We start from the raw sequence: 14476 nt of genomic DNA, 5'->3' as shown, positions 1-14476 counted from the left end.
TTCAGCTCTGGCCTCAGCATGATAATGTAGCATTTCGGGGCAAATATGCAGCCCAGTAAGCCAGCACTGGAGGCCAAGATAGAGAAGATCTCCACCATCACCATGTACTTCCCTTTGGTGCTTAGGTAGGTTGGGACAAAGCACAACCAAACACTGCAAAAGAGCAACATGCTGAAGGTAATGAACTTGGCTTCATTGAAATTGTCAGGTAATTTGCGGGCCAGGAATGCTGACAGGAAGCTGAAGAAAGCCAGGAGGCCCATGTAGCCCAAAACACAGGAAAACAGGGTCCACAGACCCTTCATTACATTGCACAGTGATTTCTTCCATTAGTGAGTGCATGTCTAAATCGGGGAATGGGGGAGAAGTTGCCAACCAGAGAGTACAAAGACTTGCTTGAATCAAAGAGCAGGAAAGGACAATGGAGTTGGCCAGTCTTTTCCCCATCCACTTCCTTAGGCTGGACCCTGGTCTGGTGGCCATGAAAGCTACAACTACGGTAATGGTTTTGGCCAGCACACAAGAAACAGCCATGGAGAAGATGATGCCAAAAGAAGGCTGTCTGAGAAAGCAAGCTATATCGCCTGGTTTGCCAAGGAATAGCAAAGAAGATTGAAAGCAGAGCAGTAGAGAGATGAGGAGAGTGTAGGTGAGGTTTCGGTTGTTGGCTTTGGCAATGGGTGTATCTCTGTGCTTCAGAAAAACTAAAAACACTAAAGTTGTGACAATGGAGAAACAAATAGCAATTGAGGCTAAGCTGATCCCTAAGGGTTCTTCATAAGAAAGAAAGCTCATCATTTTCAAGATGCATCCATGTTTGTTCCTGTTTGGATATTGGTCTTCTGGGCATCTGAAACAGTCATCCATATCTGAAAAACAGAAACAGGTCAAATTCTAAACAAAATTCTTTTGCTTCTTCTGCCTCCCATATGACCATTTTGCTATTTTAACCTTGACATTTTTAATGCACTGTGGTAAAATGAAAGTGCTATTTAGTTAGCCCACAACTTACACACATTTGACCTTTGTGCACTTTACACAATAGGCAAGCAAATGAAAAATAAATAGAGCAAAGCGAGCTTGTGTCTGGGAAAAAAGACTTGGCCAATCCCACCAGCTGTTGAATCCAGTGTTTTTGACTATACACAATTTGGACTATGTGTGATCCCAGAATGTAAGTCCTGAGTAAGTTATGGGCTGAAGTAAAGGTAAAGGTAAAGGTAAAGGTAAAGAGACCCCTGACCATTAGGTCCAGTCGCGAATGACTCTGGGGTTGCGGCGTTCATCTCGTGTTATTGGCCAAGGGAGCCGGCATACAGCTTCTGGGTCATGTGGCTAGCATGACAAAGCCACTTCTGGTGAACCAGAGCAGCACACCGAAACGGCGTTTACTTTCGCACCAGAGCAGTACCTATTGGCAGGAGCAGGGACCGAGCAGCAGGAGCTCACCCCATCGCAGGGATTCGAACCACCGACCTTCTGATCGACAAGCTCTAGGCTCTCTGGTTTAACCTACAGCGCCATCTGCTGTGGGTTAAACCATAGAGTAAGTTGTGGGTTTACTGTATAACATTTATTCTAAGGCATGTTATGTGATACTATGTAGCAGCTATGACAACACCAGCACTTATTTTGCCTGAATGCAGAGACAGTGGGTAGCTATTTTCATGATTTTACTTATAAACTGAAGCACAATCCAGATAAGAATGAGGCATTCTTTGTGGATGGTTCCCTAGATTAATTGGAGGTTGCCCCCTTCAGCTTTGGCCGCCACCACAGCTACCTTTTTCTGGACAGGGATAGCCTAACGTCTGTCATCTCTGCTTTGGTACTACAGCAGGTTATAGATGGGCCACCACAGAACATGATTTAGAATCTTCAGCTGGTGCAGAATTCTGTGGCCATGTTGTGTTCTACGCAAGACAGTGTGAACATAAAACTCACTCTAGCCTGACTGCACTAGGTTCCCATTAGTTCTTGGCCCATTTCAAAGTTCTTGTTTTGATACATAAGGCCTTAAAATGGCCCAGGATGAAATCCTCCCAGGACTGCCTCTCCCCATTTGAACTGTACCAGAATTTCCTATTGCCATCGGAGGCTCTTCTCCTACTTCCTCTACAAGAGATCTGGAGAATGGCAATCCCCCAAATTGACGTTTTGTGTGGTGGTTGCCCGTTTGTGGGATGCTCTCCCCGGGGATGCTCCTGTCGGAATATCATTATGTACATATTTAGGTTCAAGGCAAATGTGTACATTGACAACCAAGCCTTTTGGCTTGTAACGATATGTGGCCTTTTAGAAGTGGGTGGAATGTTTTCAACGTATTTCTCTTGGCTTTCATATATGTATGTGGAGTTTATTGTTTATTTCAGGGTTGGCCCAAGACATTTTGGCACCTGAAGCAGATCCCAAGTGGCAACAGAAAGAAGAGGGGATGGAAAATTCACACTGATATCTTGTACCCATGTTTATTCTGCTTCCTGAGGCAGTCACCTGACCTTTCCCCATCGGTAGGTTGGTTTTGAATTAAGAACCATACTGGGATTTGCTGCCCTGCTGGACCTTAATGGTAGACCTTCATATTTCCTCATGGGTCAGCCAGCCCTAGTCTATTTGGTCGTAAATCACAATGTAAAGTGATTTTAAAATTTAATAACCGAATAATCAATAAAACAATCCCAATGCATAGTTTTTATTATAGCCTTGGGTGATGCTATAGACATTGAACGCAGAAGTTCCATTGACAGCCAGTGTTGCTGTATCTTTTTGTTAAACTGTTGTATCCCTGGGGAAAGAAAGGGGTCTAACAAAACTTCACTGAGGAGGGTATCTTTACCTGTTGTGAGGCAGACATTAACCAGCATAGAAGAAATCTTGCCCAGGCAACAGTCTCTACCTTGTGTAGACCTCCCTCAAGAAACAAAATGTCCCTGGGAAGATATTGGAAGTCAACAGAGAAACATTCCAGGCAGCATGGTAATTAAACATAGCAATTAGATCTAAAGAAGCAAACCATCCTAATCCTATCCTATGAAAATAAAACATGAATTATATGTCACAAACCATTCTGGTCTGAAATCTTCCCTACTGGACATGGAGCACAATCATAGCAGCAAAATTTCTCCCCTTCCTTCCTTTTCTTCTGATGACCAGGGGAGCAGCAGTCGTTACACACAGAAATAGGCACCACCTATCCATCAGGAGGAAAGAAAATTCAGATGGAAGAAAGTCTCCATTCTTCCCCACTAATAATAATAATAAAAATAATATACTTAATTTCTTTATTTGTTTTCTTTTTTGCTTATGAACTGGAAAGACTCAATTCAGAAATTTTAAGCATATATAAAAGTAGAGCACAAATCCCTAAAAAAACATGGATAAGACAATTGATCATTGGTCCATCTGATTGTTTTTTATTACAAACCAGTGTCATTTTCAAAGCCCACTTGGAGATGCAGAGGGAACATGGGACCATTGCATTTCAGCCATTTTGTTATTCAGATGAGCTTTGGAATCTTACCAGTGGGACAGAGCCTGCAGGTCCCACAATTACAATCCAGGGCCCATACCTGGTTAAAACACTTGTGCCATGTAATCTTGTCCTCATGAATGATGAATCTTCTTGCTTCCAAAGCATCATTGTCTACTTGTCCCACTTTCACTCGAAGGAAGGACTTGTTTGGGAATGTGACTATGTTCATGATGTCAAATGCACCTTCTATTTCCTTTTTACCATTGAAACTCACTGTTTCTCCTGCAGAGTTATTAAATATAATGCTACGAAGAAAAGGTTGCAGCTAATTGAAAAATAACAAGACATAAAGTGATAAAATTGATAAACAATTTAAGCAAAATGCTGTGTTTTGAAAAGTCCCTCTTTTACAACTATAATGAAACCACGGTTCCCAAACACCTTCATCATCTTACAATTTGGCTCCCGAACGCCAAAAAACCTAGAACTAATTGCTCTTGTTTTCAAATCTTTTTTTTTTTAAACCCAACCTTTGACACAGATTCTGCTTTAGTGTAAGAATCTCTTGCAACCAATCAGAAGCCCCACCTTGGTTGTTGAAGGTTTCTGGAATGGATAAACAGGTTGCAGGAACGGATTGCGTTCAAGAAATAAGGTTTGACTTTATTTCAAAAAGTGAGGGCAAAAGGCCCTTAATACAAAGTTTGGCTTATACAACCCCTTCTCTCCCGGAATGGGTTTGTCTCGGTCTCTGGCTCATGTGAATGTGCTGAAAAGGTTTTAGAATTGGAATAATTTTCCTGCCCTCCGCCCAACACCCCCTTTGTGCAACCTATCAAATCCTTGGCTCAGTCAGCTGAAACACAGTTAAATTGGGATGGTGGACATACATCAGAGTATCTTCAGTATTACTGGGGTGGGAAACATCAGTTGGTTAAGCCCGAAAGCCACCAATTCCAATAAACCCTCATCCCAGCAGGTCTCAGGTTTGGCTTGCTGCCTTTACATAACAGATTTATTGTAGACCAAATTTATTTTCACGCAAAATGTGCATGAGATGATTTAAACATAAACCAAATACATTCCTACATTGCTGAGATTGGACTAGATGAGCCTTGCTCTCCTTCCATCTCCAGAATTCTATGACTAAATGATTCTAATTTTCTCATTGAATCAATGTATAATGCCATTTCGTCAGGTACTTGTTGACGCAGCCCCACCTTGGAGTATTCAATCCATTGAATTAAGAAGAAATTGATTTCAATATATTACCTGCAGAGGTTGCCAATCTTGAAGATTCAACTTTCCATCTGCCATTAAAGTCTTCTGCTTCAATCTAGTTGAGACAATGGCATGCAAAGCATGAGCCACAACATAGACAGCATTGTAGATACTGTAGCTGTGGCCCGTCATGCCCATTTCAAACAGTGCCCCAGGAAGGCTCTTCAGTCTCTCTTCCCCAGTACAATGTTCATTACTATCCAGAGGCACGCTGGGGTTTGGGAATGTACAGTCAAATGCTTGCTCCCAGAAGTCCTTGAGGAAACCATCTCTGTCTATTCTATCAGGCTTTGTATTCTGAAGAAATGTGTTGAACCCTAGAAGCTCTTCTGAGTGAATTGTTAAGGAAATTGCACCTTGAAAGGACACAAGATCCCAAGACCTTTGAATTTCCAATAATATTAACTCAATCTGAGTTGTTATGATCCAAACCTTTCTAAATGATGAGCTTTCCTTATTTTCAGGATCACTAAGAAATATAGCAGTTCTCATCCAAACAACGGTTAAACTTTCTCCAAAGAGTATACACGCACTGACTTTATTATCTCTTAAAGAGAGATAGATATCCAAGACCACATCTATTGTTTCAATCAGCTTATCTAAATGGGCTACTTGTGGTATATTTTGGATGAAGGCTGAACAGATTCCATGCTCGGAAAGCAATGGTTCCAGGGTCTGCAAGAATTTTTCTCCACTGTCACCCTCTACAACAAAAAGTCCAACCCATGTCCATCCAAAATGCTTTAGTAAGCTGATGATCCCCATATATTGATGGCTGTCATTGGGTACCATTCGGTAAAAGGAAGGGAAATGACCTGCGTCACTCTCCCCTGGGGGAAAAGATCCATATGTGAGCTAAAAGTAAGTGTAGAGAGAGAATGGAGTTAACATTAAGATAAACCTTAATTTTCAGCATGTGCCTTTTTAGTCAACAAATGTAATTCAAAGCAAAGTGTGTGTTCAGGGACAGTTAAACTCAACTTCCCTTTTCTAGGTAAATTTTCTAGAATTATTATGATATTTTTTTGGAAATTCAGCACTAGAGTGTTAGGCTAGTGCCTCTGTTGATAGTATTTTTCTAAAGCTTTATTATTATTATTATTATTATTATTATTATTATCATTATTATTATTATTATCATTATGATCATCAGTATTATTACTATTATTATTATAATTCTAAATTGAATCCCAGCTATTAACATAACTGCTGTATTTTTCACCAGTTGATGTTTCAAAAATGTTTTCTAACTGAGCTTGATGGCCAATCTGGATTATAAGCAATGGAAGAACATACATTGTGAAAATCCACATCCCTGTTCCCATTCAAAATTGCTACCTGAGGAATCTTGTAGAGGCCTATGGTGTCAGCCATATAGAAGGAGGTATCAGAGCTAAGTCCTCCAATGATGGCTATGAGGTTTTTCTCCATGTCACATGTATAGTTGGGGATAAATCTATTCGATTTGAAAAGTAGGTCCAGAGTTGTCCGATACGTCATCCTTGCATTGTAATAACTATCATAGATGTGGAATCCAAGGGTGAGATTGGGCAAGATCTTGGGGCTGTCATTTATCTCTTTTACAGCATATGCCAAGGCAAGGATGTGCTGGTAGAATTTCATCACCACACTGCAAATGAATTCAAGTGTAAATTCTACAATGTGTGAAAACAACATATCATAATATGTAGCATTTCTGTCTCACATTAAAATATAGATTGAAGTGAAATTATTTTCTCTTCTCGTAAATCATATTTCTAAGCTAAAAACACCAAACAATCCAAATAGCATTTATTTTTCATCAAGTCATTTAATTCTGCATATTTGAAAAATCTATAGTTAATCTGTTGCTTGTACTTTTCAACTGACTTGATTTTTATAAAAAAACAAAACAAAACCCGCAGCTACATCGCTTCGGTATGTGAGCAATTCATATACCAAGTTTGTCCTGGACCATGAAACCTAGAACCCTAAAAACAGTGACTGCCTAGTAGTGTCTTTCCTGAATTTCTGCTGCAGTTGGCTTTCAAAATCGCTTTTGCAGGTCTTTGGACTATAATAAAGAATGTGTGTGACAATTCTGTACTTATCAGGAAATGTTCCATTGAACTCTTTGGATCTTACCTCTTAGTAGACAGTTGTGGGTGGGTTGCTGCTGTGCGACAGTTTGGTGGATCATCTGTTTTACTTCTAGCTAATCCCAGATCCAATAATTGACATCTCCAGCTAGCTCTGGGAATGTCGATCTGCTAGAAACTCTGGGGAACTGCTACCCATTACTCTTTATTATACTGAGCTAGATTAAGTAATAGTAAGACAGCTTCTGGTGTTTATTTGTAGAACTGCACCATATGAGCCAAGTCCTAGGTGCCTCGGCAGTTACCCCCTCCCCCCCAAAAAAATCCCACCCACATTTTTTCATGCCTGTGACATCAGGACATTGTGTTAGATTCCTTCAGTCATCTTGAGACTATACCATTATTTCCTTACAATTATCTCTTATTAAAATCAATGAGACAAGTTCATTTCAACATCCCATTGATCCCAAAACATCTGAAACTTTCCCATTCCAATATATTGCTTTTCTATTCAGAACAACAATCAATTTTTCAGTGGGTCTTATTTTCAGAGCAATGAAGCACTGAGATTTAGGGTGTGTGTGTGTGTGTAAAATATACAATTTTTCATTAAAAAATTGCATCTGTTTACAAAAATCTATATTAAATTATACAAAAACATATAAATATTATAATCAGAAATCAGATTTTACATAAACATTTATGCATTCTAAAATGCTTGCATAAGTTTGATGTGTAAGAAACATTTTCAGAAAGGCATTTAAAAGTTGAAATATATGTGTTGTATTACTTTTTAATTGTTCTTTTATGTGCAGATGTTTTAGCTCTTTTCATGTCTCATGAAGGTAAGTTTTCTGTTTTCAACAGAAATGGGAGCAGAAGTGACCACTGTTTGCTCATTCCTTCTATGTCCAGACACGAAATCACTCCCAGGAATATGATAAACTTATGCTGTTCCAGTTATATACAAGCTGCAAATGACAATTGATTTATTAAATTTCCCTCCCTTTCTTATTGTGTTTCTTGTGCATTGAAATTAATTGCATGAAATAATGCAATGGTTACATACGGTACATAAATTCATCACAGTGGACAGGCAGATGAATAGTTTAGTTTTTGGTGGAAGATAAACTTCAGCAGAAAGGGACATGAGTGGCGCTGTGGGTTAATCCACAGGGCCTAGATCTTGCCAATCAGAAGGTTTAAATCCCTGTGACAGGGTGAGCTCCCGTTGCTCAGTCCCTGCTCCTGCCAACATAGCAGTTCGAAAGCACATCCAAGTGCAAGTAGATAAATAGGTACCGCTCTGGCGGAAAGGTAAACACCATTTCCGTGTGCTGCTCTGGTTTGCCAGAAGTGACTTAGTCATGCTGGCCACATGACCCAGAAGCTGCACGCTGGCTCCCTCGGCCAATAAAGCGAGATGAGCTCCGCATCCCCAGAGTCCTCCCCGACTGGACCTAATGGTTAGGAGTCCCTTTACCTTTACCTTTAAACTTCAGCAGAACAGAACATAGTCTGTGCTGCATGTGATATATACAGGGTAGAATGAACACTGCCTTTTTTCATCTTAGCCTCATATAAAGCAATTAAGAAATGAAAAAAAACCAATATAAATTGAAGTAATAAATGCGTTCCATTAATTTGAGAAGCATGATCCTGAAAATTGAGAGAACACTTCATACTCCTAATGAGAACGAGGATTTTCCAGGGGTGGATGTATTGGATTATTTGTGACCCAGTTATTTATTTACTTGAAGTGTTTCTATCCCTTCTTCAGCAAAGCAGTTTACACAGGATAATTAGTGCTTTAAGCCTTAAAATCTAAAGTATATGACACAAAAGTCACAGGTAGAAGGCAAGACTGGGCACCAGATTTGGGTGTTGCACATGCTGCCACTGCATTTGAGACGCTAAGGTCTACCACTGCAGAAGAAAATAATGTTTTGTTTTGTTTTGTTTTGTTTTGTTTTGTTTTGTTTTGTTTTGTTATTTTAGGGGATATAGACCTTATTATGGAAATTTGAACGTATTATGTGAAGTGTGTAATTTAAATAAAGGTTTCTGGCATGTGTTTGAGTGTGTATGTAGATGTATGTGTATGCGTATGTGGGGCTAGCTTTGAAGGTGACCCGGAAACTACAACCAGAATGCAGCAGCTAGAGTGGTGACTGGGAGCGGCCGCCAAGACCATATAAAACTGGTCTTGAAAGACCTACATTGGCTCCCGATTTGTTTCCGAACACAAGTCAAAGTTTTGGTGCTGACCTTTAAAGCCCTAAACGGCCTCAGCCCAGTATACCTGAAGGAGCGTCTCCACCTCCATCATTCTGCCCGGACACTGAGGTCCAGCGCTGAGGGCCTTCTGGTGGTTCCCTCACGGTGAGAATCAAAACTACAGGTAACCAGGCAGAGGGCCTTCTTGGAAGTGGTGCCCGCCCTGTGGAACGCCCTCCCATCAGGTGTCAAAGAATACAACAACTACCAGACTTTTAGAAGACATCTGAAGGCAGCACAGTTTAGGGAAGTTTTTAATGTGTGACATTTTAATGTATTTTAATCTTTGTTGGAAACAACCTAGAGTGCCTGGGAAACCCAGCTGGATGGGCGGGGTACAAATAATACATTATTATTATTATTATTATTATTATTATTATTATTATTATTATTTATTATTATATATGTGTATGTAGATAGATGATAGGTAGGAAGGTAGGAAGGTAGGTAGGTAGGTAGGATTTATTTAAGGTTGCCATATTACAAAGTAAAAATCCGGACACAGGTGCTCAGCCTTTTGGTTGGGTGATTGTCCAAAGTTCAGCTTTTTTTTAGCAGGGGACACAGAAAATCCTGGACATTTACAGGTACTATTAAATTAAAAATCCCCCCAGGTGCCAAGTTAGCACCTCACCCCCATCCCTAAACATTACTGAAATCTTCAGGTTCATATGGCAACCCTACTCAATCTGAAATAAGTTGGTGCACAATTATTTTTTTAAAAAACAGGTAACAGGAAGCTTAAAATCTGGGAGACATGACACAAAAGAAATGGGGATTTGAAGGGATATGGGGGAGACACTTACTATGGAATTTTGAACATGTTCAGTGAAGGCTGTTCTCTGAAGAAAACTTCATCAAATACATAAAAGATCTGAGATGAAATCCCACCGATAATGAGGCCACCTGGCTGGTACCACTCATGGGGAACAGGAAAGGGGTCACTGGTGAGACACCTGCTCCTATCTGCATTGTACACACTAGGTACATGCAAAAACAGAAACACAAATCCACAAAACATCCTAGCAGTGCAGCTTGTTTCCTTTTGCACAAGCCTCTTAGGGAGAAAAATCTTGCAGTCTATGTCTTTATCAGTATACCTTTTAGATATTTTCAGGTGCTTTAACTGATCTGTAATATGTTGTTGCTCTCATTTCCTTTGAGAGCAAAAGACTACATTGGGTAATAACTGGCTCTGGCAATACTGTTCCAGAAGATATTTATGAGCTGCATTTAGAATCAAAGGGTTACAAATGGAACCTTGATTAGAAGGTGAGATAGCCAGCAACCATTTCAGGTCTGGCCAATAAAGGAAAAAATGTGAGAAATAAGATGAGCATGGTCTCCTCTGGCCTTTGCCTCTACCCTCACCACTCCACTAAATACAGAATTATTTATTATAACAACTTCTAGGCTTTCTTATTGAATCTTTCCAAGTGACGACTGAAAAGTCTCTTGAGTCTTGACAAATTGAGCAAAATATAATGATTTTTTTTAATTGCATGCATAGAAAATATTGTTTTCAAAGTTTTAGCACAGAGTGGCAGTTTTGGTAACCAACATGTTCAGCTGGGTTTGTTTTCTAAAATGTGACTCCATGTTACCTCTGTCCCTGAATGTTCCACTAAGTGCCATTTTCTTTGTGGATGCAAAGAAGCTAATCATGAAATAAAGGCCACAGGTGGAAGCCTAATTTTACTGAAGCACTGGGAAACACATTTCTTTACTCAATTAATACAGGGGAACCTCCTCCCGCAAAGTACAATACCCACACACCAGATGCATCATCAATAAGAGGAGAATTAATCAATTGATTATCCAGACTGTTAAAACTTTTAGATAGTGTTTTGCAAACATGCATAACCTCAAGATTGCATTACTAATGCAATGCACCTTTCTCTCAAATCTATCACTGCCATTTTATGAAGTTTCTTACTATCTCTGTCAATGGATTCATTCCACTCCTTCAGCATCACAACTCCACCATTTGTCTGGTTCACTCCTCCAGGCACTTTTGTGAAGGTCTTGTCCATCCCATCATCTGCAACCATTCTCCTTTCCTGCTCAGGCAGACCTTGATCAGTATCCCCCTCCCCCAAGGTCCTGTGTATTCTTTGGTCTGATCTTTCTCTGATCTATTTTGGTTCATCATTTTATCCTCAGCTATGAGCTCTTTCAATTGCTCACCCAATAAATGCCACACAATACCAACAATCAGTGGGGTATTCAACAATATATTCGCCATATTGGATTATAGCCTATTTCTCTCCAATTTAACAGTGTCTGCCTTGAAAACTTGTGTCTGTTTCTTTCACAAAGAAGTGCTAAGGAATGTAGTTTCACTTCTGCAGCAAGTACTCACAGATAGGAAGGGGTGTTAAAAGCAAGAAAAAAATGATATTTCTTAATCACCAGAGCATCCTTATCCATTTTGCGTGTTCTCCATCCTAGAGAGCACGGGTTGCGGTGGGGGCCAGAAAATCCACCCTTCCAGTGTGTGTTGGTTCTGAGTTAGTCGCTGTTTTGATTGGGGCATTACTTGTTGTTGGGGAGAAATTAACGTTGCAATTTTGGTTGATGGACAGTTACTGGATTAAAATCCTTGGCACACCCTGTATTATTTCTCTTTGCTGCTTGCAAAGGATCGCCCGCCCTCCCCTCCCTCGTTTTAGGCCTCTGCGTTGACCTTGCTATGCCTGTCATGGGGTCATCTGCCGTTGGTGCAGGGGCCTGGTAGGATTTTTTCCAGTTGGCTGATTGGCTGGTGCCTTCTGGTTTTCGCCTACTGCGTAGCAATTAGTCACAACTTGTAAGGTTGGCGGTTAGGCATTGGTTTCGTGTTCGTTGCTGGAGGGGTAATGATTGGCTGTGTCTGCCCCTCCAATGCTGCTGCTGCTGCGTGGGAATTCAGTTAAAGGAATCCAGGAGCTCGCAATGCTTTTGTCCGTATCCCCCGTTCGGGGGCAAGGGCCACGCAAGAGCCCCTGGGAGCATTTGGGAAGAGTTGTAGTGTCTGACCCCCCAGCTCCTATTCTCTCCCCAATATGCTTTCCCTTACTGACGGTTGTCAGTTCTGTCCCCAGTGGGTCAGATAGTCTAAACCAATGCCTACGCAACCACTCACATGTCTTGTATTTTAATAAAGTTGTGGCCAAAATTTATCCCAAAAACCAAACCAAAATTAATGTTTCTGGTGTGAGTTATTTACTGGAGGGTGGTTGGGGACCTCAACACGCAAATCATCTTTCTTAATCTGAAATAAATAGCTATGTCTTTGGTATTATTTTACAGTCTAGTAGTTATTCTAGCTAATGTCTCTTTTTATGGCAGCAGTCAGTTAAGATTAATTGGCAGAAAGTGTCATCCAAATTATAATCTCAAAATATCCATATCTCAAGTATTGTTAAAAGAGAAGAGAAGTTTAGCTGAACTGAGGTGCTGAGAGCTAACCTTCAAGGATATTATACAGTATCTGGGCACAGTGGTGGATTCTTGCTCCAAAACTTTATCTGCAGCCAAAAAGTTCTCATACTCGGTTTAAAGAATGGCTTTCTTCAGAGCATGTGAGGTTAATCTCCCTATCACACAAGGGAGGGTGTACTAACAAAGATTTATGTCTTGGCTATCAATGAGAGTATCAACCAGCAAAATTTCCTCCAAGAAGTCAAAATGTAGATAATTTTAAATGATCTTGTGTAAATAGTATAAATGAATTGTGCATAAACCTTCCTTTTTAAGAATAAAATGATGGCAAATCAAAGAGATGCCTTAATTCTTTATTCTTATTAGTTGCTCTCTGTTGTTCAGCTCTGGCCTCAGCATGATAATGTAGCATTTCGGGGCAAAGATGCAGCCCAGTAAGCCAGCACTGGAGGCCAAGATGGAGAAGATCTCCACCATCACCATGTACTTCCCTTTGGTGCTTAGGTAGGTTGGGACAAAGCACAACCAAACACAGCAAAAGAGCAACATGCTGAAGGTAATGAACTTGGCTTCATTGAAACTGTCAGGTAATTTGCGGGCCAGGAATGCTGACAGGAAGCTGAAGAAAGCCAGGAGGCCCATGTAGCCCAAAACACAGGAAAACAGGGTCACAGACCCTTCATTACATTGCACAGTGATTTCTTCCATTAGTGAGTGCATGTCTAAATCTGGGAATGGGGGAGAAGTTGCCAACCAGAGAGAACAAAGACTTGCTTGAATCAAAGAGCAGGAAAGGACAATGGAGTTGGCCAGTCTTTTCCCCACCCACTTCCTCAGGCTGGACCCTGGTCTGGTGGCCATGAAAGCTACAATTACAGTAATGGTTTTGGCCAGCACACAAGAAACAGCCACGGAGAAGATGATGCCAAAAGTAGGTTGTCTGAGGAAGCAGGCCATTTTCCCTGGTTTGCCAAGGAATAGCAAAGAAGATTGAAAGCAGAGCAGTAGAGAGATGAGGAGAGTGTAGGTGAGGTCTCGGTTGTTGGCTTTGACAATGGGTGTATCTCTGTGCTTCACAAAAACTAAAAACACTAAAGTTGTGACAATGGAGAAACAAATAGCAATTGAGGCTAAGCTGATCCCTAAGGGTTCTTCATAAGAAAGAAAGCTCATCATTTTCAAGATGCATCCATGTTTGTTCCTGTTTGGATATTGGTCTTCTGGGCATCTGAAACAGTCATCCATATCTGTAAAACAGAAACAGGTCAAATTCCAAATCCAATTCATTTGCTTTTTCTGCCTCCTATATGACCATTTTGTAATTTCAACCTGGACATTCTTAATGCACTGTGGTAAAATGAACGTGCCATTCAGTTAGCCCACAACTTACAGACATTTGACCTTTTGTGCACTTTATACAATAGGCAAGCAAATGAAAAATAAACAGAGGAAAGGGAGCCTGTGCCTGGGAAAAAAGACTTGGCCAATCCCACATCTGCATCTTTTTTGGCTGGATACAGAGACAGTGCATCAGACCACATAGCTGTTTTCATGATTTTACTTTTAAACTGAAGCACGATCCAGATAAAACGAGGCATTCTTTCTGGACGGTTCCCTATATGAATTGGAGGTTGCTCCCTCAACTTTTGCTGCCACCACAGCTGCCTTTTTCTGGACAGCGATAGCTGAACTTCTGTCATCTATGCTTTTGTTATATATATGTTAGATAACTGCAACGGGTTATGGATGGGCCACCTCTGAAGATGTTTTGGAAACTTCAGCTGGTGCAGAATTCTGTGGCCACGTTGTTCTTCTAGGCAACTCAGTAATGCCTGACTGCACTAGTTGCCAATTAGTTTATGGGCCCAATTCAATGTGCTGGTTTTGACATATAAGGCCTTAAAATGGCTCAAGACCAAATACTATTGCCATATGAGGCTTGTGT

At 40.6% G+C, this 14476-nt stretch overlaps 1 protein-coding gene across 1 annotated transcript; it reads right to left on the bottom strand.

Annotated features, from left to right (window-relative positions):
* Window positions 1–12845: 12845 nt before the first annotated feature.
* LOC117059444 (vomeronasal type-2 receptor 26-like) lies at window positions 12846–13778 on the bottom strand. The gene has a single exon (XM_033171187.1). It carries the CDS (start codon window positions 13774–13776, stop codon window positions 12877–12879), a length of 900 nt encoding a protein of 299 aa, XP_033027078.1. The 5' UTR covers window positions 13777–13778; the 3' UTR covers window positions 12846–12876.
* Window positions 13779–14476: the final 698 nt, after the last annotated feature.

The sequence above is a fragment of the Lacerta agilis genome, chromosome 14, assembly GCF_009819535.1.
Source record: "Lacerta agilis isolate rLacAgi1 chromosome 14, rLacAgi1.pri, whole genome shotgun sequence".
NCBI classification, from domain to species: Eukaryota; Metazoa; Chordata; class Lepidosauria; order Squamata; family Lacertidae; genus Lacerta; species Lacerta agilis.
Note: the sequence above shows the minus strand (reverse complement) of the source record. Positions and strands in the feature narration are given on the sequence as shown.

What these genes read in the sequence shown, in the direction of transcription:
- LOC117059444 (XM_033171187.1), bottom strand. Translation starts at nt 13,776, where the DNA reads ATGGATGACTGTTTCAGATGCCCAGAAGACCAATATCCAAACAGGAAC.